Here is a 21,105-nt window from a genome sequence, read left to right as displayed (position 1 = left end):
CCGGAGAAACACGATTGGGCTTGTTTTGGGCTAGTTTTGAGGAGCAATTGGGCGGATTTTGTTGTGAAAACCTGGCAACCCTGGCCTACCCGTTTGAGTTCAAGAGGCTTTATTTCTGCTGGACAGGTCACCTTTCATTTTGATTATACATTTTTTTGTATAAACAACAGTTACAATGTTATACACTTAGCGAACCATTAGTAGAGATGATAAATACTCAATATGCTTAGCTCAAGTTGATCGCTGTCGTGTTGAATTTCGCAAAATGTAACTTTAGATAACAAAATGCATGTGTAAAAGCTAGTACACCGCATCCAGGAACTTTTTTAAGAACTAAGTTAGCTTTAGCTACTACCCTCTGTCTAAACTCTTTTACCATGTTCACCGGGAACTTTACCTGCACGTTGATTTCGGCCCTTGGTTTGTTTTTATATACTCTACCAATGTTTACTGATGTTTTTATCTTGTATCTGTGTGTGTCGTAGACACTGTGTTGTGTGTGTATTTTAAACTTTACCAGTATCGTTATTCTAGCTTGATAGTGAGTACTAAAAGACATCTTATTTGTTTATATTCATAATGAAAAAGTTAGATTTTTTATTAATATGTGATTCTGACATGATGTCACTACATGCACTTCTTCTCAGCTCGCCTCGGGTTAATAATGCGTCTTTCAGCTGAGCTGATCGCGGTGGGCGTGTTCATGTGTTTTGGGGGCGTGGCTTTGGAAAGAGCCCAGAAGGGAGAAGGTGGAGTGAATGGAAATAATGGGCTGTCTTTACAACAGTCGTGAGAGGTCTACAGACACTCAATTTTCATACTTTCTTTTTCAGAGTACTTACATTTTAATGATGTATTGATATTGTTACGACCCTGCGTTCCACTTGTTCGCCTGCTGGGGGCGCTGTGTTAAGGATAGCGCAGGAGACCGTATACACCTGTTCCCTATTTCCCACCTAATGAAGGAGAGGATAAAGCCTTGGCCTCCACCACTCTACTTCACTTCGTCCAGGGGATTGACACCCTCTGGAGAAGTCATTTTGGAGATACCTTTTGTTTACAACCCATACCCACCTTTTCTCTTCCCCATTTGGATTATGATTTTTCCCCTTTGATTTTGAACCCTAGACTTTGTTATATTAATTTATCTGTATTTTGAAGAATAATAAAAACTTGCAAGTCATTCATTGTACTTGTATCCTTTATGAGCGGTCGAAACGAGCTGGCCGTAACATAAATAGGGTGTGAATGATTGCCTTTTATAAATGAGAACTCTGCTTAGTTAGAGTGTTTCCAGCTGGATTGTGAATACAATCTTTCCGACGGAGCACTGTTTGTTGTTTTGTTTTGTTATTTTGCCTTTCTTGTTTTTGGAGGTTATCCTGGGTGGAGATTCACTCTCTGTAGGGGGTACGCTTCCGGACCTTCAGTCTGACTGATTGTCGCGGAGCTCAGCGTTTAATGCCGCCCCGAGCCCGGTACATCTCTGAAGACCAGGGAGGATTTAGTTAGTGTTTTCTGAGTTAGGAGCGGGAGTTCTCATATTGTAAACGGTAAATCCATTCAACAAATAAGTAAAGGTAAATCATTGTGTTCGTGTGTATAGTGCAGTTTAATCTCACGTTTACACTGTGTTTTGACTTGTGGGAAGTCTTCGGAAGTTTTTGTGAATGAACATGGGTTGCGTAATACGGTGACGTAGTTCATTTTTGAAGCAGTGGCTTATGGGAGTTGTATTTCGGGTAAACAGCGTCTCACGTGTAGTAGTTTCGTTTGTTATTGTGCGTATACATATACGAACAAAATGTCTTCGGTGGTCGAAGATTTCTTTGCGTGTCCGTCAGAAGCTTTGCTTGAGAGTTGTACAAAGGAGCAGTTAGTGCAAATCGCCGAACGCTTCAGTGTCGATCTTACTTCTCAAGAAAAGAGGCTGAAGGAAACTATCGTGACTACTTTGAAGCGATCACTTGTTGATAGGGGAGTTATAGAGGTAAGCACTGAGTTAATTACTCCTAGTGAATCGTTTGTGTCTACTCCTGCTGAGGTTTATAGTGAAAGTGAGACAAAATTTCCAGAATTATCTTTGCAAGAGAAGCAATTGTGTTTAGAGGCCGCGAAAGTTTGTGCTGAACGTGACGATCACGCTATGAAAGAGCGAGCGGTAGAAAGAGAATTTGAAGGGAGAAAATTAGATCATCAGTTAGCCATGCGAAAAATGGAGCTTGAGCTTGAGATAGAGAGGGAATGTGACGAGAGAGCATTTCAGATAGAGAGGGATCGAGAAGAGAGAGCATTTCAGATAGAGAAGGATCGAGAGGAGAGAGCATTTCAGATTAAAAAGTTGGAGTTGGAACTAGAAGCAAAGACAGCGCAAGCGAATGTGCCTCCTGTTCCACACCCGCGTGCGAATGCAGGTGAACCTGTGTTTGATGTTCACAGAAATATGAGATTAGTTCCGCCATTTTCTGAAAAGGAAGTGGATAAATATTTCTATCACTTTGAACGTGTTGCTTTATCCATGAAATGGCCGAGAAGCTTTTGGACTTTATTGTTACAGTGTGTGTTCACAGGTAAAGCTCAGGAAGTTTATTCTGCACTCTCACTGGAACAGAGTGGTGAGTATGATGTGGTGAAATCTGCTGTGTTACATGCATATGAACTCGTGCCTGAGGCATATCGACAAAAATTTAGGAGTTTGAGTAAAACAGATGAATGTACTCATGTTGAATTTGCAAGAGGAAAAGAGAACTTATTTGATCGTTGGTGCACTTCAATGAAAGTGACAACTAAGGAGCAGTTAAGAGAATTAGTGCTCTTAGAGGAGTTTAAACATTGTGTTCCTCATGCTGTAGCTACGCATCTCACTGAACACAAGGTGAATACACTTTCTGAAGCTGCTATCATGGCTGATGAATTTGTGTTAACCCATCGTGGGTCATTCAATTCAGTCGGTCTTAAAACCAACGATATGAGTAGGTCTAAGTTTTGCTTTCAGCCTAAGATGAAGTCTCCTGTGATGAGTAGGAATATTAAGGCGACAGTTGCTGAACATGTTAGTAAGCCTGCACTCTCACGAGACATGGTTTGCTTTTATTGTAAAAAGCCTGGTCATAAAATATCTGACTGTCTAATTCTCAAGAAGAAAGAGAGATTGTCGAAACCTGTTGCTTTAGTTTCTACTTCACCATTTATTGTTGACACTCGTGATGAGAAAGATTGTCATTTATCTAGTGCTGGTGATAAATCTATTGATCAGTGTATAGCTTCCTCCATTGATTATACACCTTTTATCACTGAGGGAAATGTGTCATTGCCTGGTTCAAACGAAACGGTGCCGGTCCCGAGATACGGGAGCCGCACAGTCGCTTCTCCTAGAAGGAATTTTGCCTTTAACTTCTGAAACCGCTACTGGAACTCATGTACTAGTGCGAGGTTTTGAGATGGGGTTTGTTGAAGTGCCTTTGCATCAAATCCATCTTTCCTCTGCCATTGTCTCTGGTGATGTAGTAGTTGGTGTTCGTTCTGCACTTCCAGTCCCTGGGATTACATTTATTCTAGGAAATGATTTAGCTGGTGGGAATGTTTGGGGACGGAGTGGTGTGGCAGCTCCGCCCATAATAGCATCTACACCCAGGAAATCTGATGTTGACAATTGTAGAGAATTTCCTGATTTGTTTCCAGCTTGTGCAGTTACTCGATCCATGGCTAAACCCCTGTCTGAACATCAAGTTGAAGTTCCACTGCATGACACTTTCTTTTACACTGTTAATACAGGTAAGCCAGGATCTGATGAGTATATATGTCCTAAGCAAAGAGACCTGAAATCCTGCTCTTCGTTGTCTTCTGACCAGAAAGATTCAACAGTGCTGCAAAATGAATCTGCTGATTCGTCTGAGGTTCTGTCCACTCCTGAGAAAACCAATGTTGATCTCTCTGATGTTGATGACTGTTCTCTAACTTCTTTGTTACAGATCTCTCGAGAGGATTTAATTAGAGCTCAACAGAGCGATGACACTCTTGGACCTTTATTTTCTGCAGCTGGGTCTAAGAAGTGTTCTGGTCCTCTGTCCTCTTCGTACTTTCTTGATGATGGTCTGCTTTGTCGGACAGTGGTCCTGCATAAAGATGTTTCTCTGGAACCTAAAACTCAGATTGTGCTTCCTTTTACAGTGAGAGACTCTGTGTTGCATTTGGCTCATCAAGGACTTGCTGGTCATACCGGAGTTCGTAAAACGTATGATCGAGTTTTGCGACAGTTCTATTGGCCTAAGGTAAAACGAGATGTGGCAAAACATATTCGATCTTGTCATACATGCCAGATCACCGGTAAGCCAAATCAAAAAGTACCTGTTGCTCCATTGCAGCCTATTTCTGTCGTCTCCACACCTTTCGAGCATTTGATAGTTGACTGTGTTGGTCCTTTGCCCCGGTCTAAGACTGGTCACCAATACCTTTTAACCGTCATGTGTCAGACTACTCGTTATCCTTCTGCTTATCCGTTAAGGTCCATCACTACTAAATCTGTCTTGAAAGCCCTCACTAATTTCATGTCGACCTTTGGAATTCCCAAAGTTATTCAGTCCGATCAGGGTTCGAACTTCATGTCAAAACAGTTCACCAAAGCCCTGCGTCAACTTCGAGTAAACCACAATATTTCCAGTGCCTATCATCCGCAGAGTCAGGGAGTTCTTGAGAGGTTTCACCAAACCCTGAAGTCCCTTTTGAGGTCATATTGTGTGGAACTCGATGCGGATTGGGAAGAAGGTCTGCCGTGGATGTTATTAGCGATACGTGAGGTAATCCAAGAAAGTCTTGGGTTTAGCCCAAATTAATTAGTGTTCGGACATGTAGTGCGAGGACCTACGGCTGTGTTAGCTGATGAGTGGCGAACGTCTAAACCTTCTGAAAATATTTCAGATTATGTGAGTGGATTCCGGCGTAGATTGTATGAGGCACGAGCTCTCACTAAAAAGAAGTTGAGTAAATCTCAAATAAAAATGCAACAACATTTTGACAGAAAAGCTAAGCTGAGAGAGTTTCAAGTGGGTGATCAAGTATTGGCTTTGCTGCCTCTACCTGCCAACCCATTTCAGGCTAAATTTACAGGCCCCTACAGTGTAGCTTAACGTCTTTCTGATAATAATTATCTGTTGAATACTCCTGACCGGAGGAAAAAAGTACAAGTTTGTCACAGTAACCTGTTGAAATTGTATATAGCTCCTGTTCGTTCCGTTACTGTTAATGTGGTAAACTCTTGTGACTCTTTTTCAGAATCGTCTCCTCTCTTTCACAGCACGAATGGGGATTCTTTAGAGAATGCTGATGAGGATGAGAGTTTCCTTTCTCGAGAAAAGGTCGACGGGCGACTTAAAAACTCTGAGATTCTTCTTAACCTGTCCTCTCCTCTTTCTTATTTGACTGAGAAAGAGAGAAGTGATGTCACTGAGTTGGTGATGTCATTTCCCTCTCTTTTCCTTGACGTTCCCGGTCGCACTTCTGTCATCGAACATGATATCGACGTAGGAACCTCATGTCCATTTAAACAGAACGCCTATCGAGTCAATCCTTTTAAAAGAGATTTGCTGAAACAAGAGGGGAACTATCTGCTTGCTCATAATCTGGCTGAATCTAGTTTCAGTTCATGGAGTTCCCCTTGTGTTTTAGTAAATAAACCTGATGGCTCATATCGATTCTGCACAGATTATCGAAAACTTAACTCTGTGACAAAGCCGGACTGTTTCCCTTTACCTCGAATTGATGACTGCGTCGATCATGTTGGCTCTGCCCGATACGTCAGCAAATTCGACCTCTTAAAGGGGTATTGGCAGGTGCCCTTGACTAGTCGCGCGAAGGAATTATCTGCCTTCGTTACGCCTGATGCCTTCCTGCAGTATACTGTGATGCCTTTCGGAGTTCGAAATGCACCCGCGACGTTCCAGCGACTCGTAAACCGTATACTGTATCGAATGTCAGGATGTGAGGCATATCTTGACGACGTCGTGCTGTATAGTTCCTCCTGGTTTGAGCATCTTAACCAGATTAAGGAACTCTTTTCTCGTTTAGAAAAGGCTAATCTCACGGTTAATCTCGCCAAGTCTGAGTTTGCGAAGGCAACCGTTACCTATTTGGGCAAGGTAGTGGGAAATGGTTGTGTAAAGCCCATTGAGACCAAGGTAGAAGCCATTTGTAACTTTCCAGTTCCCACCACTCGTCGTGAATTGCGACGATTCCTCGGCATGGTGGGATATTATCGGAGCTTTTGTGAAAATTTTGCCAGTGTAGTCTCGCCTCTCACCGATTTATTGAGTCCGAAGTTCTCTTTTCAGTGGTCTGAGACATGTCAGCAGGCTTTCGAAAATTGTAAGGCTTTGCTGGCATGTGCCCCTGTTTTAACAGCTCCAAATTTTGAGAAGTCTTTTAGTCTTGCAATTGATGCGAGTGCTTGCGGTGCGGGCGCTGTTCTCTTGCAGGAGGATTTGAACCGGGTTCCACATCCCGTAAGTTACTTTTCAAAGAAATTTAATCGGCATCAACAGGTTTATTCCACTATTGAGAAGGAAGCTCTTGCCCTAGTGTTGGCCGTACAACATTTTGAGGTATATCTAGGGTCAATTGCTGCACCGATTACCATTTATACGGATCACAATCCTTTGGTCTTCTTAAATCGGATGAGGAATCGAAATCAGCGACTTATGAAAAGACGACGTTTCTCTGGATCCCCAGAACTTTTCTTTGTATTTGTTCTTGGAAGTGTTTTAACTGTCTTTTCTTTGTTGTTTAGATTCGTGGTCGAATCTTTTTTGAGGAGGGAGGTGTTACGACCCTGCGTTCCACTTGTTCGCCTGCTGGGGGCGCTGTGTTAAGGATAGCGCAGGAGGTAGGATCAAATCCTACCTACCCTACCTTTAATTACAGCTGATTTTGCTGTTATAAATTGCTAAGAATTGTGTAAATAAGGCAATTTGACCCCCTATTCTAAAGTGAGTTTTATCCTCATTAATTATGGCACTTATTGAGTGATATTTAAGTTTATTGACCAGAATAAGCCAATAATTAAGCCTAACTTCCATTAGTACAGTACTAATAAAGACAATCTGACCCTCTATTCTACAGATGCCTTTGCATGTGTGAAGAATTTGGTCAAAATTATTAAATAATAATATCCTGAGCTGGACCAATATATTTTTACTGTAGTGTAACAAGCCATTCTTCAGATAAAATTATAAAATCATAGAAATAAACATAGAAATGTTTACATTTTTTAATAGAAAGTTACCAAGCTGAAATGGCACCGAATAGTAAGAATGACCCATATTGTAGAATTAAAACACTTTATACCCAAATGTCAAAACATTTATCCGAATCAATGAACAGCATTAATAAAGCCCCAGTCTTGCAGATCATTAACTAAAACAAGTTGGTTTAGTTACCCTTTAACAATACCGCCTAAATTTGATTTTAATATAAAAAACGACCTATTTTTTTAGGAACTCAAATTATGACAATTACATTACAATTGGGTCAATCTTTATTTTTGTTGTTTTTTTATTTTAACATTTTAATAATTGTTTTCCCCCCCCTCACTTTAGATGCTGGCACAAAAAGTGTGGAAAATCCTGTCAAATCATGGTGGAAGGAGCGGAAGAACCGGAAGATCAGGCAAAGATCTACTAGTATCCGAGGGGATTGATATATTTTATTAGAGGATTCATAAAAAAATTGGCAAGGATGCATGAAATTGATCAAAAGTGACAGTAAAGACTTTTACATAGTTACTCGAAAAATAGCTACTTTGTAAAATATATTAAAACAGAAAACAGTGCAATAATATTACACTCTTAAATGTATTTTTTATCAAATATAAATGCAGCCTTGATGAGCAGAAGAGACTTCTTTCAATCTTCCTGACCCCAAACTTTTGAATGGTCATATATTGTATATTTAAATTTTTTACATGACTGTGAATAAATTACATTGAGAGATAATTCTTAAACTCTTTATCGTTAGATTATTAAATGGATCCTCACATCGGTAAACTAAGTAAAACCATTTCCTGCTTGCATTAAAAGTTAACTACATATGGTTAAGAATATGGTGAAGATTGTGCAGAACACGTATAGTTTTCAGTGCTTGAATAGAGAATTCTGGGAGAAGATGATTAGTCGAAGGTTTTGTCTGTGTGAAAGAATTGTTAAAGATTATTATTTTGATTATTTTGAACAGAGATGTCTCTTTTTTTAAAGCACGTTTTCTTTATGAATCAAAGAGTGTAAGTATATTTATGCAATTCGTACAAGATTAAGTTCAATTAAAAGAGTTGTATCATTGAGTGTGATAAATTTTTTTCTCTCCGTATTTTTGAAGTACTTCAAAAAGGGTACCAATAAGCAAAAGAGACATATTTCAAACATATTCTCCCTCTCTCATTCACTACTATTACTCACACACTATCAAAGCTTTCACCCAAACTCATTCACAAACATACCATAGTGTTTATCAACTCTCTTTTGTTGCAGCTCCAGTATCAGTTACTTTTTAAAAAGGTAGTACTAAAGATAACTGGATAACTCAAATTCTATCTCCATATGTTTTTTAGGAAGATGAAAGGATGGTTTCACCCCTGAGTCTGCACCGGAGAAGGCTCCAAGAAAAGTGGGTTTTATTAGAGGGGTTGCAGCCATTATTGTTCGGCATATTTTTAATGATCCTCTTTTGCATTGTTTTTTCTTAGGTGAGTATCAGGATGAATCTTAAAGCTGCAGTCCGTAACTTATAGCTAGCTAATCCATTGCAATGTATTTAGCTTTAACTATCAGTATAACAAGTTACCAAAGCAGCCGTCTGTTTTGCTAGTTCATTTTTCAATAGTGTCTGTAATTATCAATGATTTACAGTTGTTCAAGAGCCAATGTTTCCCTTTAAAAAAAATGCATTAAGGTGGAATGTAAAAATCTTAAAATATATGTCTAAATGTTGTCCCTTTCATTTGTAGCCCTATATGTTGAATTTGTAATCAGTTAAAGCATGTAGGCCTAGATAGATCAGACCAAATCTACGCCCTTGGACACAGCACATTCCAATGATGCCAATTACATTTCAATAAATGCCAATTACATTTCAATAAATGACTTTTCAGAGGTTATTTTTGTCTTAAGTTTTGTAACATAAGAATCAAACAATACACTCACCTGCTACCATGTTTTCACATTTTCACATCATCATAAACATTAATTCCATTTTCACACTGCCACAGAAATGAATCTAGCATTTGGCTTCATACAACATGCAAGTCGCCATTTTGGCTCTAGTTCACGCTTACATGCGCCGCCATTTTGGCTCGAGATAACTCCAGAACCAAATGTACATTTAACTCGCTTAAACTTTCTCATCCAATTACAATCCACATATAAAACACTTTAGAAACATTCTCTGAAACAGTCTTTCTCTGCAACCCGTGAACAATAACCAAGTACATCTTTGCTAAACAGTGTTTAACATCAGTTTCAACCAGTTCTAGAATCGTTTTCCCACAGTACGTTAATTCAACATTGTTAAACGCCCTCTACAGGAGACAATTATAACAGCAACATTTTCTAAACCCAACAAATGAATGTTGAAGAATTGTAAAGGGGGTGTCCTGTTTTCCTCTTTTATTTTAACTTCTCTCGTTTAGTTTAACATACATGCATATTTTTTCCAACCTACTACACATGCATTTGTAGAGAATGCCCCCCGCATCAATCTTTTGTCGTGCACAAAATAAAATAAAAAAAACCCTTGTCCGTTTCTTATGGTCATGAAGGCTATATTTATTTGAACAAAAATACAGAAAAAACATTAAAAACATTGAAATTAGTGCAATTTAAAGTTTCAGTTTTTTATTTTAATACTTTCAACTACACTTCAAAGGTTCAGTATCTTTTTTTTGTTGGAAAAATGTATGTTTGTATTCAGTCTGTGTTCATTTGTTAAGATATTGAATACATTATTTTCCTTTTATTGTTCACAGAATCTTTAGAATAAAATTATAACAGGCTATAAAAATAATTCAGTTTTTTTCCTACATTGATGATTAATCAGCGTATTAGAATGATTTCTGACAGATCATGTGACACTGAGCAGCTTTACATGACATAAATAAATACATTTTTGTAAATATATTCTGTATTTTTTTGCATCTGTACTTTCATCAGATAAATTCAGCCTTGATAAGCATAAAAAAGAGTTAGAAAGAGTTAATTAAAACAGAAATAAAAAGATCAAATACACAAAAATATGAACAAAAAACACACTCTGGAACCAATTAGTGTAACATTCAACATGAAACTTTAATATTTAACTTTTAACAGGGAGCTGCAGCAGAAACGACTTCTCTCAGTGAGCTATAGCGCCACCAGCAGCCAATAGGAAGAACACATTACAGCAGGATTAATGTAAAGATTTGGGAAAATAAATAAGAGATATTCCATGTCCAGTAGAATAAAATGGAGTAAGCCTATAAGGTTAAAAGAGACAGGTTTGTGTTTTATATTTCATTTTGTTGAAGATAATCAATGTACGCATTGCCTGAACCACATATGTTTAATATTTTGTGAAATATATGTTTAATATTTTGTCCATACAGGAGTGAGAGCGAGCTGAGTGCCGAGTACCGGACTTCTGTCCTCCTTCTGAGCTCGTTCTCCCCATATATATATAATAAAAGCCTTTATTATGGATCTCTATGGTTCTCCCGAGCTTTTCCGGTCTATGTACCCGAGTCGAGCTGGGGAAATGACGTCCCCTATGCGGAAGAGGAAGAGGAAGAGCGGTTGCTATGGGCCGCTGTTGTGATGCTCGTCTGGGGAACTAAAGCTCCTCCGTGATGAACTGATCGCCAAGCGGATTGACAGCTGGGATTGTGAGTGTTTTATTGATCATATCAGTTCATAATCAGGTGGATATATCATCCGTGTTCAGTAATAATCAGTTTAATCCTCCTCTAAACACACATTCATCTGCGAGATTATCATAAACACACCGAGTGTTGATCATAATAATGTGGACACTGAATTATGTGTTTTATCGTTTACAGTATCAAACAATGAACACTTCTTCTACAGCATTTATTCATCTTAGTTCATATTTATCATTTACTAATACATGATTAAATCAAAGATTGACATTATTTAATGACTGACTGAACACTGAACAGTTCTAATCTATGGGATTTTATTATAAAACACAAGTATTATTTCTGGACACACATTGGACATAATTCATAATAATATTAAAGTGCTGTGGTTTGGCGTCTCTGAGACGGGTGTGGTGTGTGTTTCTCAGGAGTGTGTGTGTGTGTGTGTGTGTGTGTGATGGCTGGGAAGGTGAAGTGGGTGACGGACATCGAGAAATCAGTGCTGATCAATAACTTTGAGAAGAGGGGATGGATCCAGGTGACGGACAGCGATGACTGGAACTTCTACTGGTAAGACCCGGTTTATCCACACACACACACACACACACACACACACACACACACACACACACACACACACACACACACACACACACACACACACACACACACACACACACACACACACACGTCTCATGTGCTCTCGTTGGCAGGATGAGCATCCAGACCATCCGCAGCGTGTTCAGTGTGGACACCGGCTACCGGCTGACGGACGACCAGATGGTCAACCACTTCCCCAACCACTACGAGCTGACCCGGAAGGACCTGATGATCAAGAACATCAAGCGCTACCGCAAAGAGCTGGAGAAGGAGGCCAGTCCCTTAGCCGAGAAGGACGAGGGCGGGAAATACCTCTACCTGGGTAAGATGAGCCGCCCCCTTCCTCTGCTCACTCTATGACTGAATCTAAATAATATGGTTTCACAAGTTCTCATTATCAGATACAGTCAAAAATACCACATGCTAAGTCATAATTATTAGAGAAAATGTTTAAAATATGATTTTAAAAATTCTCATTATTTGATAAAGTCAAAAATACGACATGCTAAGTCATAATTATAAGAGAAAATGTTTAAAATATGATTTTAAAAATTCTCATTATTTGATAAAGTCAAAAATGTGACATGCTAAGTCATAATTATAAGAGAAAATGTTGAAAATGTGATTTTAAAAGTTCTCATTATTAGATAAAGTCAAAAATATGACATGTTAAGGCATAATTATTAGATAAAATGTTGAAAATATGATTTTAAAAGTCCTCATTATTAGATAAAGTCAAAAATGTGACATGCTAAGTCATAATTATTAGAGAAAATGTTGAAAATATGATTTTAAAAGTTCTCATTATTAGATAAAGTCAAAAATATGACATGTTAAGTCATAATTATTAGATAAAATGTTGAAAATATGATTTTAAAAGTCCTCATTATTAGATAAAGTCAAAAATGTGACATGCTAAGTCATAATTATTAGAGAAAATGTTGAAAATATGATTTTAAAAGTTCTCATTATTAGATAAAGTCAAAAATACGACATGCTAAGTCATAATTATTAGAGAAAATGTTGAAAATATGATTTTAAAAGTTCTCATTATTAGATAAAGTCAAAAATACGACATGCTAAGTTATAATTATAAGAGAAAATGTTGAAAATATGATTTAAAAGATAAAAGAAAATATGATTTTAAAAGTTCATATTATTAGATAAAGTCAAAAATACGACATGCTAAGTCATAATTATTAGATAAAAAGTTGAAAATATGAGCTCTCATTATTAGATAAAGTCAAAAATATGACATGCTAAGTCATAATTATTAGATAAAAAGTCGAAAATATGATTTTAAAAGCTCTCATTATTAGATAAAGTCAAAAATATGACATGCTAAGTCATAATTATTAGAGAAAATGTTGAAAATATGATTTTAAAAGTTCTCATTATTAGATAAAGTCAAAAATACGACATGCTAAGTCATAATTATTAGAGAAAATGTTGAAAATATGATTTTAAAAGTTCTCATTATTAGATAAAGTCAAAAATACGACATGCTAAGTTATAATTATAAGAGAAAATGTTGAAAATATGATTTAAAAGATAAAAGAAAATATGATTTTAAAAGTTCATATTATTAGATAAAGTCAAAAATACGACATGCTAAGTCATAATTATTAGATAAAAAGTTGAAAATATGAGCTCTCATTATTAGATAAAGTCAAAAATATGACATGCTAAGTCATAATTATTAGATAAAAAGTCGAAAATATGATTTTAAAAGCTCTCATTATTAGATAAAGTCAAAAATATGACATGCTAAGTCATAATTATTAGATAAAATGTTGAAAATATGATTTTAAAAGTCCTCATTATTAGATAAAGTCAAAAATATGATATGCCAAGTCAGTTATAAGATAAAATGTTGAAAATATGATTTTAAAAGTTCTCATTATTAGATAAAGTCAAAAATATGACATGCTAAGTCATAATTATTAGAGAAAATGTTGAAAATATGATTTTAAAAGTCCTCATTATTAGATAAAGTCAAAAATATGATATGCCAAGTCAGTTATAAGATAAAATGTTGAAAATATGATTTTAAAAGTCCTCATTATTAGATAAAAAGTCAAAAATATGACATGCTGAGTCATAATTATTAGATAAAATGTTGAAAATATGATTTTAAAAGTCCTCATTATTAGATAAAGTCAAAAATATGATATGCCAAGTCAGTTATAAGATAAAATGTTGAAAATATGATTTTAAAAGTTCTCATTATTAGATAAAGTCAAAAATATGACATGCTAAGTCATAATTATTAGAGAAAATGTTGAAAATATGATTTTAAAAGTCCTCATTATTAGATAAAGTCAAAAATATGATATGCCAAGTCAGTTATAAGATAAAATGTTGAAAATATGATTTTAAAAGTTCTCATTATTAGATAAAGTCAAAAATATGGCATGCTAAGTGGTCAAAAGTTGAGAATGTGATTGTAAAGGTTGTGATTGTCAGATTTCGTGCCGGTGACGTTCATGCTGCCGGCCGACTATAACCTGTTCGTGGAGGAGTTCCGGAAGAGCCCGTCCAGCACGTGGATCATGAAGCCGTGCGGGAAGGCGCAGGGAAAGGGCATCTTCCTCATCAACAAGCTCTCTCAGATCAAGAAGTGGTCCCGCGACAGCCGCACGTCCTCGTAAGACCACCGCCTGCTGATAGAGCCAGGGATAATAGACAGGGCTTGCACGCTAAAAACGCTTCCACTCCCTTAAAAAGTAACTCATTGAGTTACTTAGTTACTTTTGAAGAAAAGTAATGCATTACGTTACTTTTTCTCACTGGGCTTGTTTTTGTTTTGTTGTTTATAACAAAAAAGGTATATTTTTGTGCAACGGTAAAGACCTCATCATACCAAAATGTAAATAATGCGCCCCAGGCTGAGGTAAAGATGCAGATTCCCGCATGAACACTAGAGGGCGCAGCTCTGGATAATGGGAGAAGAGGACGCAGGAGAAAAAACTCTTACCAATAAAAACTAAAAATCTAGTAATTTTCATCATCAAAGGTCAGCAGCAAGACATTGGTAATTTAAATATAAAGGTAGATTATGCATAAAAATAGTTGTTTTATTTAACGTTTAATTATTGGAGGTTTGCATATTACTCTGATTTAGCATTTGACTGATTTTATTCATTTTGAGGAGGACAGAATCTTTATTGTGCAAGTGAGAGGAATAAATGCTCACATTTAGTCTAGAACTACAATAACCCTCATGTTCACACACACACACACACACACACACACACACACACACACACACACACACACACACACACGCCTCTGCACTTATTTTTCTCAACATGGGGGCAGGAGAGCTGTCAGTCAAATTAATGTGAAAAAGTAACTCAGATATTTTGTTGTAAATTTGAAAAGTAATGCGTTACTTCATTAGTTACTTGGGAAAAGTCATATTATTACGTAACTCAAGTTACTTGTAATGCGTTTCCCCCAGCACTGGTTGTCAGTATGTGTTTTAGCGTTACTGCAGTAATGATACACACAGGTACAGTAGGTGTTTGATATAACACACACACACCTTTATCGTATTTATTGTGCTTGATTTAAAATAAAAGCTGCTTTAACCCTCTGGTGCTCTTCGGTCGGGGGTAAAAATTAAACTTCCTCCACCCCAGTAAAACCAAGAAAACTTACTGTGTACTTTATTTCAGCATCGTGTGGCCGATTTGTAGATTGTACACACAAATATTCAGTGAATTTTTGTGTTTTTGCCGATTTCCCATTCATTTCCTCTGGTCTGTCATTTATGACCGAAGACAATGAACGTTACTTTTTTTTTTTACGACCAACACTTTTTGTGTGTGTTTACACTCCTAATGCTAGAAAAGTCACCAAGTTTCATATAATTCTGATGAAGCTGTGATTTATAACATTTCAAAACAGAATATTTTCCGGTCAGAAATGACGAAGAGCCCCAGAGGGTTAAAGGTCCCTGAATCTGGTGTTCTGAATAACAGCTGCTGGCGTTCGGCAGGTTTGTGGCGGCCAACAGTGGGAAGGAGGCGTACGTCATCTCCCTGTACATCGACAACCCCCTGCTGATCGGCGGGAAGAAGTTCGACCTGCGTCTGTATGTGCTGGTCACCAGCTACCGGCCGCTCAAGTGCTACATGTGAGTGTGTGCCCGCCTGCTGCCCGCCCCTGTGCCCGCCCCTGTGCCCGCCTGCTGCCCGCCCCTGTCCAGCCCCTGTGCCGCCCCTGTGCCCGTCCATCCGCACTGACCGCTCTGTGTGTTCCAGGTACAAGCTGGGCTTCTGCCGCTTCTGCACGGTCAAGTACACGCCCAGCACCAGCGAGCTGGACAACATGTTCGTGCACCTCACCAACGTGGCCATCCAGAAGCACGGGGTGAGCCCAGTGTTTCACAGCATATTTTGATTTAGTTTTAGTCGACTAAATCTACAGTAGATTGAGTCTCCTAAAATCTAATGGGTTTAGTTAAAGCTGCACTGTGTAACTTTTTTAGTTTATTCTTCGCTAAAAACACTTAGTTCTTTCAAAAATATATGTGCTCATTAATGTATATTTACTTCTTTCAAGTAATAAAGTATTCTCGTAAGTTTATAATATGCCATTGTAAACACATACGGGTCAGGGTTCGAATGCGGGTCGCCATGTTGCCCCTCCATCTTGAAAGTACATTAGCCAAAGAGGGACATTCCCGTAAATTCAAGCTTGGCCTTTGGCGTTTTAACACTCGATGGCACCGTGTCCAATGTGGACGAGGGCGAACTGGAAGCCACGTTAATCTTGGACTAAATCGGCCACCGTAGGAGTTAAAACCAGATCGGAATTGAGAGGAACAGAAACTAATATTCACTGGATGGTCATATACCAGTTCACCACTAGATGGGGGAAAATATCACACAGTGGAGCTTTAAACATTTAAGCGTCACATAACCGACTGTCACTTGACAATTTGACATAATTTTGTTTTTGACATTAAAGAGCTCAATTCACTTTTTTGTTTGTTTTTAAAAACATCTATATAGTTTTTATAACTTTGTATTTCTGTTTTAGTTAGTAGGCCATATCAGGTTAAGCTAAAGCTTCAAATAAGTTATTTTTTTAATTTCAGTTAACATTTTATTTAATTTCAAGTAATGAAGATTGTTTTAATGGTTTTAGTGAACTATTATAACCCTGATACTTTATTGAATATGTGTCAAATACTGGTCTTTCCTCCTGACTTTGAATTAAATGGGAATTAAATTAAATACAGTTTATTGTGTAAGCAAAAACGAATATATTATGCGTGACTTTTAATTATAAACCAGCTGGAAATACACCGGGACTCTTATTTTGAAATCTTGCTTTACTATTGCAGTTGCAGTTGCTCATTCAAGTTCAGATGAGGGAGATCAAATATGCATTGTTACAACCGTCTAAAACACATTACTATATAAACATGGTAAAGTAAACATTGTGATTATTCATCAGCATTAGTTCATAAACACTGGTCTGGCATAAATGTGTGTTATTGATTGATTGAGCCGCTCTGGAGTTGTGTGTGTGTGAGCCTGTAGGTCGTGTGTTTTCCAGAGGTTAGATCAGCATCTGTGCCACAGGACATCAGTTCTGACCCCATCTCTTCCCTAATCGGCCCTCACTAACATTTACATCTCGCTTTTATTTGTTGACAAAAATATCAGTTGATTTTCCTCATAGTTTTTGTCATCCAACACTAGTTATCGTCTCGTTTTCGTCAGTGAAAAAAGGTTGTTGATGAAAATGATTTGTCAACGAAGTGAACACTGATATATACTGTGTGTGTGTGTGTGTGTGTGTGTGACGGCAGGACGACTACAATCATGTCCACGGGGGAAAGTGGACGGTGGGGAACTTGCGGCTCTACCTGGAGAGCACCAGAGGACGGGACGTCACCAGCCGCCTGTTTGACCAGATCCACTGGATCATCGTCCAGTCGCTCAAAGCTGTGGCCGTAAGTCATGATCATCTGAGTGTGTGTGTGTGTGTGTGACCGCAGGTGATAATCAGGTGTTTCTGTTCCGCAGCCCGTCATGAATAACGACAAGCACTGCTTCGAGTGCTACGGCTACGACATCATCATCGACGACAAGCTCAAGCCGTGGCTGATCGAGGTCAGATATCATCACCATCATCATTTTCCTCTGTCAACGTTTTTCACTTTCATCTGCTTTTGTCATTCTTATATATGTTTTTATATTTCTATTAAGCTTTAGCATTTATTTCAGCTTATTTTTGCTTTTATTTTACTTAAATTTTAGTTATTTTAGTACTTAAACTTAATCAGTTAGTTGTCAAGGCAACATTTCTAATTTTCAAGTTTAAGTTTATTTTTTAATATTAAAATTTTTGAAATGGCTTTTATTTTATATTTTTTTATATATTTCAATATTTTTAGTTTGGTTTTTGTCATTTATGTTTGTTTTTGTCCATATTTAAGTTTAGCTTTTGTTTTTATGTCAGTTTTAATCATTTTATTAGTTTAACTTAAACTTGAAAATTAGAAATATTGGCCTTGGCAACTAACTGAGAAAAAAGCTTTAGCATTTTTATCTTTGCTGTAATTTTTGGCTTGTTTGAGTCATTTTGTTATCTGCTTATTTCTATTTAGCTTTTTAATTTTAGATATTTTAGTACTTAAACTTGTTTTATTTCAGTTAGTTGTCAAGGCAACATTTCTAATTTTCAAGTTTAAGTTTATTTTTTAATATTTATATTTTTGAATTGGCTTTTATTTTATATTTTTAGTTTGGTTTTTGTCTTTATGTTTGTTTTTGTTCATATTTAAGTTTAGCTTTTGTTTTGTGTCATTTTTAATCATTTTATTAGTTTAAATTAAACTTATTTTATTTCAGTTAGTTGCCAAGGCCAACATTTCTAATTTTCAAGTTTAAGTTTATTTTTTAATATTTATATTTTTGAATTGGCTTTTATTTTATATTTTTAGTTTGGTTTTTGTCATTTATGTTTGTTTTTGTTCATATTTAAGTTTAGCTTTTGTTTTTATGTCAGTTTTAATCATTTTAGTAGTTTAACTTAAACTTGAAAATTAGAAATATTGGCCTTGGCAACTAACTGAAATAAAATAAGTTTTAGTTTGTTTGTTCATCTAATATTTATTTTTTTGAATAGGACTTTTATTTTTAAATTTAGTGCACTTTTGTTAATATTTATGTTTAGTTTTTGTTTTTATTTCAGTAAAAAAAAAATTAGTAAAATAAAACAAGTTTAAGTGAAGCTACTAAAATAAAACTGAAATAAAAATAGAAATATTAAAAACACACAACAAATAAATATGTGTTTAAATTAAGCTTATTTTATTTCAGTTAGTTGTCAAGGCAAAATTTCAAATTTTCAAGTGTAAGTTTATAAAAAAAATGTATCTAATATTTATTTTTTGAATTGGCTTTTATTTTATATTTTTAGTTTGTTTTTGATCATTATGTTTGTTTTTTTTATATTTAAGTTTAGCTTTTGTTTTTATTTCAGTTTTATTTTTTTAATAAGTTTAAATTAAACTTGAAAATTAGAAATGTTGCCTTGGCAACTAATTGAAATAAAATAAGTTAAAGTTTTTTTTTAATCTAATATTTGTATTTTTGAATGGGCTTTTATTTTATATTTTGAGTTTATATATTTTAGTTTGGTTTTTGTCATTATGTGCGTTTTTGTCAATATTTAAATTTAGCTTTTGTTTTTTTATTTTAAATATTTTAGTAGTGTGACTTAAACTTATTTTATTTCAATTAGTTGCCAATGCAACATTTCTAATTTTCAAGTTTGTTTTTTCATCTAATATATATATTTTTAATATGACTTATTTTTATATTTAATGCGCTTTTGTTAGTATTTATGTTTAGCTTTTGTTTTTATTTCAGTTTTTTTTATTAGTTTAACTTAAATTTGAAAATAAGAAATGTTGCAACTAATTGAAATAAAATAAGATTCAGTTTTATAGTTTATAGTTTTATTCAGAATATTTTAGATTGGTTTTTGTCATTATGTGAGTTTTTGTCAATATTTAAATTTAGCTTTTGTTTTTATTGTAATTATTTTAGTAGTTTAACTTATTATAGAAATATATAGAAATATTAAAAACGGACAGAAGCGCACAACAAAATTACTCAAACGTACACTAAAATTAAAAGGAAAACTGAAAATATAAATAAATATTAAAATAAATAAATGTGTTATTTGACTTCAGGTATTTGGTGTAATATGTATATTTTATTGTATTTTCCAAGTACACTTGTTTAATTTCAGTCATATGAAGCTTTATCCCCATGATTTGACTCGTGTGTGTGTGTGTGTGTGTGTGTGTGTGTGTGTCAGGTGAACGCGTCTCCGTCGCTCACCTCCAGCACGGCCAACGACCGCATCCTGAAGTACAACCTGATCAACGACACGCTGAACATCGTCACGCCCAACGGAGAGATCCCCGACTGCCGCTGGAACCGCGGCCTGCCCAAAGAGGCCCTGGGACACTATCAAGTGCTGTGAGTGGCCCTCAGAGGCCTCCATCGGGTCCTTTCCTGTGTCTCTCTCTCACTCTCTCTCTCTCACACACACACAGATACGACGAGGAGCAGGCCCCGGGAGACGACCTCAGGAGCCGCTCCGGACAGGCCCTGGGGTCAAAGGGCAGCAGGGCCGGCAGCCTGCGCCCACCCTTCCCCGCCACCTGGAAGTAGAAGAGACACTTGAGGAAACTCCAATTTAAGACTTTTATTCACATTAAAGTGACCGTAAAGACATGTAAAATGTTACAGAAGATCTCTAATTCCAGCTGTTCTTTTGCACGTTCTGTCCATCAAAGAAGAGAAGAAACTATATATATAACGTCACACTGCACATATATAGTGAGTAGTATAGGGGAGACCACTGGGGCAAGTTGTCACAGGCAGATCTGTGAGGTTTTCACTGCAAAAAATGCTTTTCTTAATTAGTATTTTTGTCTTGTTTTCAGTCCAAATATATAAGAAATCTTACATTAAGAAGCATTTACTAGAGTTTTTGTCTTGTTTTGGGGGGAAATAACTTAAAATGAAGGGAGTTTTTGCTTAAAATAAGCAAAATAATCTGTCAATGGGGTAAACAAAATAATCTTGTTTTCTGTTTGAATTAAGATTATTTTGCTTACCTCATTTGGCAGATTATATTGCTTATTTTAAGCAAAAACTCCCTTCATTTTGAGTTATTTCCCCCCAAAAACAAGACAATAATTTTTATTTGGCTAGTAAATGCTTCTTTTGAGAATTTTTAGATGTTTGGACCAGAAACAAGACAAAATTAAAAGTAAGAAAAGCATTTTTTGCAGTGTAAATGCTCATATTATGACACATTCAGTTAATTCTGTCCTCAAAACGTTCATTAAACTGTATAAATGTGACAAGTTGACACATTTACATAAGATTATTGATGTGTGTAAATATTCACTGATATATATATGCGACTGATACATGTACAATTAGTTATATTTTATTTATTTTCTGTGTTTGAAAGGGAAACAAGCCTGCAAACGTAACCGTTTTCAGTGAAATATTATGAATAATTAAATTAAATCAATGTAAAACATATGGTTTTGTCCATTGATG

General features: G+C 36.2%; 1 protein-coding gene across 5 annotated transcripts; it reads left to right on the top strand.

Moving 5' to 3' along the window:
* Positions 1-10,630: 10,630 nt before the first annotated feature.
* Positions 10,631-21,101, top strand: ttll1 (tubulin tyrosine ligase-like family, member 1; the record flags this gene model as incomplete). 5 transcript variants are annotated; one of them, XR_013816572.1, is made up of 11 exons in its annotated part: positions 10,786-10,900; positions 11,323-11,464; positions 11,608-11,816; positions 13,961-14,141; positions 15,498-15,635; positions 15,763-15,871; positions 17,322-17,465; positions 17,539-17,625; positions 19,844-20,007; positions 20,085-20,563; positions 20,638-21,079. XR_013816572.1 is itself a non-coding variant. In XM_079817801.1 (10 exons), exons 2-10 carry the CDS (start codon positions 11,352-11,354, stop codon positions 20,200-20,202), a joined length of 1,263 nt encoding a protein of 420 aa, XP_079673927.1. In that variant the 5' UTR covers positions 10,631-10,906; positions 11,323-11,351. The 5 variants fall into 5 exon arrangements, 3 of the variants coding, with proteins under 3 accessions (XP_079673927.1, XP_079673926.1, XP_079673928.1); XR_013816573.1 differs by having other exon boundaries at positions 10,788-10,906; XM_079817801.1 differs by having other exon boundaries at positions 10,631-10,906; positions 20,085-21,101.
* Positions 21,102-21,105: the final 4 nt, after the last annotated feature.

This window comes from Gobio gobio (genome assembly GCF_949357685.1).
Source record: "Gobio gobio genome assembly, chromosome: 5".
NCBI classification, from domain to species: Eukaryota; Metazoa; Chordata; class Actinopteri; order Cypriniformes; family Gobionidae; genus Gobio; species Gobio gobio.
This window is presented reverse-complemented; position numbering and strand designations above follow the sequence as displayed.